Source organism: Microtus ochrogaster, unplaced genomic scaffold, assembly GCF_000317375.1.
Source record: "Microtus ochrogaster isolate Prairie Vole_2 unplaced genomic scaffold, MicOch1.0 UNK99, whole genome shotgun sequence".
NCBI classification, from domain to species: Eukaryota; Metazoa; Chordata; class Mammalia; order Rodentia; family Cricetidae; genus Microtus; species Microtus ochrogaster.
In genome coordinates, this window is record NW_004949197.1 from 759789 (window position 1) to 760925 (window position 1137).

Sequence of the window (1137 nt, forward strand, 5' to 3'; positions counted from 1 at the left end):
TCAGCAGGTACAGAGGCTTGTTGCCAAGCCTGATGACCTGAGTTCGATCCCCAGGACCCACATGGTGGAAGGCAAGGACAGACCCCACCAGCTGTCCTCTGACCTACACGCATTTCCATATTTTTCTCTCTTGATCATGCATATGTATATACACACACTCACACCCTTTCTGTAGGTAAAATATTTAAAAAATTAAAATAAAAAATATAAAATAGCAGGAAAATAAAAATTCCAGTTCATTTCAGACTTCCCCTTCTCCTAGCCCTCATCCCACCCACATCCCCTTCCTCCCTTGGGCTCCCACCAGGATTGCCAATATGGTTTGCAGGTCATGCACGCATGTACCTACCCTGATAACTCTGAATTCCTGAAAAGAAAGGGAACAAAAGTCACTGGTTCTGTAGGGGAAGAGCGGGAGGGTGAGATGTCCCGGAAGCAGCCCTTCCCACCCAGCTCCACGCCAGCGACAGCCTCTGGAGCTCACTGGCCACATGGCCTGGCAAAGAGACACTGAGTTCACGTCCTTGTGTGTCCGACACACTGCTAACACCCACCTGGTGGAGTTATACAATGAAATGAGCCCGAGGTCTGCTGCACAGCACCAAGCGTGAGCTCCGTGAGGGGGAGGTTGGCATTTTGTTGTTGTTTAGGGTTTTTTTTGGGGGGGGGTTGTTGGGTTTTTGTTTGTTTGTTTTTAGTTTAGTTTTGTTTTTTGAGACGGTTTCTCTGTGTAGCCCTGGCTGTCCTGGAACTCACTCTGTAGACCAGGATATCCTTGAACTCAAGAGATTTGCCTGCCTCTGCCTCCTGAGTGCTGGGATTAAAGGGGTGCACCACCATGTCCGGCTTGAGGGAGGTGTTTTTACTTCTGTAAGGTAGAATGGCATGGACAGCCTGAGGGGCCGGCTGTGCGGTGAGCACCACTGGTACCGGCTGCTCCTACTGGCCAGCTCAGTCACATCCTTCAGCTGCCTCAACTTACCTGTCAATGGAGACTTCTGCTTTGAGTGACTCGTTGCCTTCCTGGAGTCTTATCAGCAATCTAGGGGGACAGGAGACAGACACAGTGGTCAGTGTCAAACTAGGGAGATAGGAGACAGACACAGCGGTCAGTGTCAAACTAGGGGGACAGGAGAC

The 1137-nt window shown here is 50.3% G+C and overlaps 1 protein-coding gene across 1 annotated transcript in view; it reads right to left on the reverse strand.

The window, feature by feature from the left end:
- Stat2 (signal transducer and activator of transcription 2) overlaps window positions 1-1137 on the reverse strand; it is a 22405-nt gene that overhangs the window by 11291 nt on the left and 9977 nt on the right. Inside the window, exons 11-12 of the mRNA XM_005371199.3 lie at window positions 983-1042; window positions 350-367 (exon numbers count right to left, since the gene is read on the reverse strand). Of these exons, the coding sequence (XP_005371256.1) occupies window positions 350-367; window positions 983-1042 (78 nt within the window). The remainder of the gene's footprint in view (window positions 1-349; window positions 368-982; window positions 1043-1137) is intronic.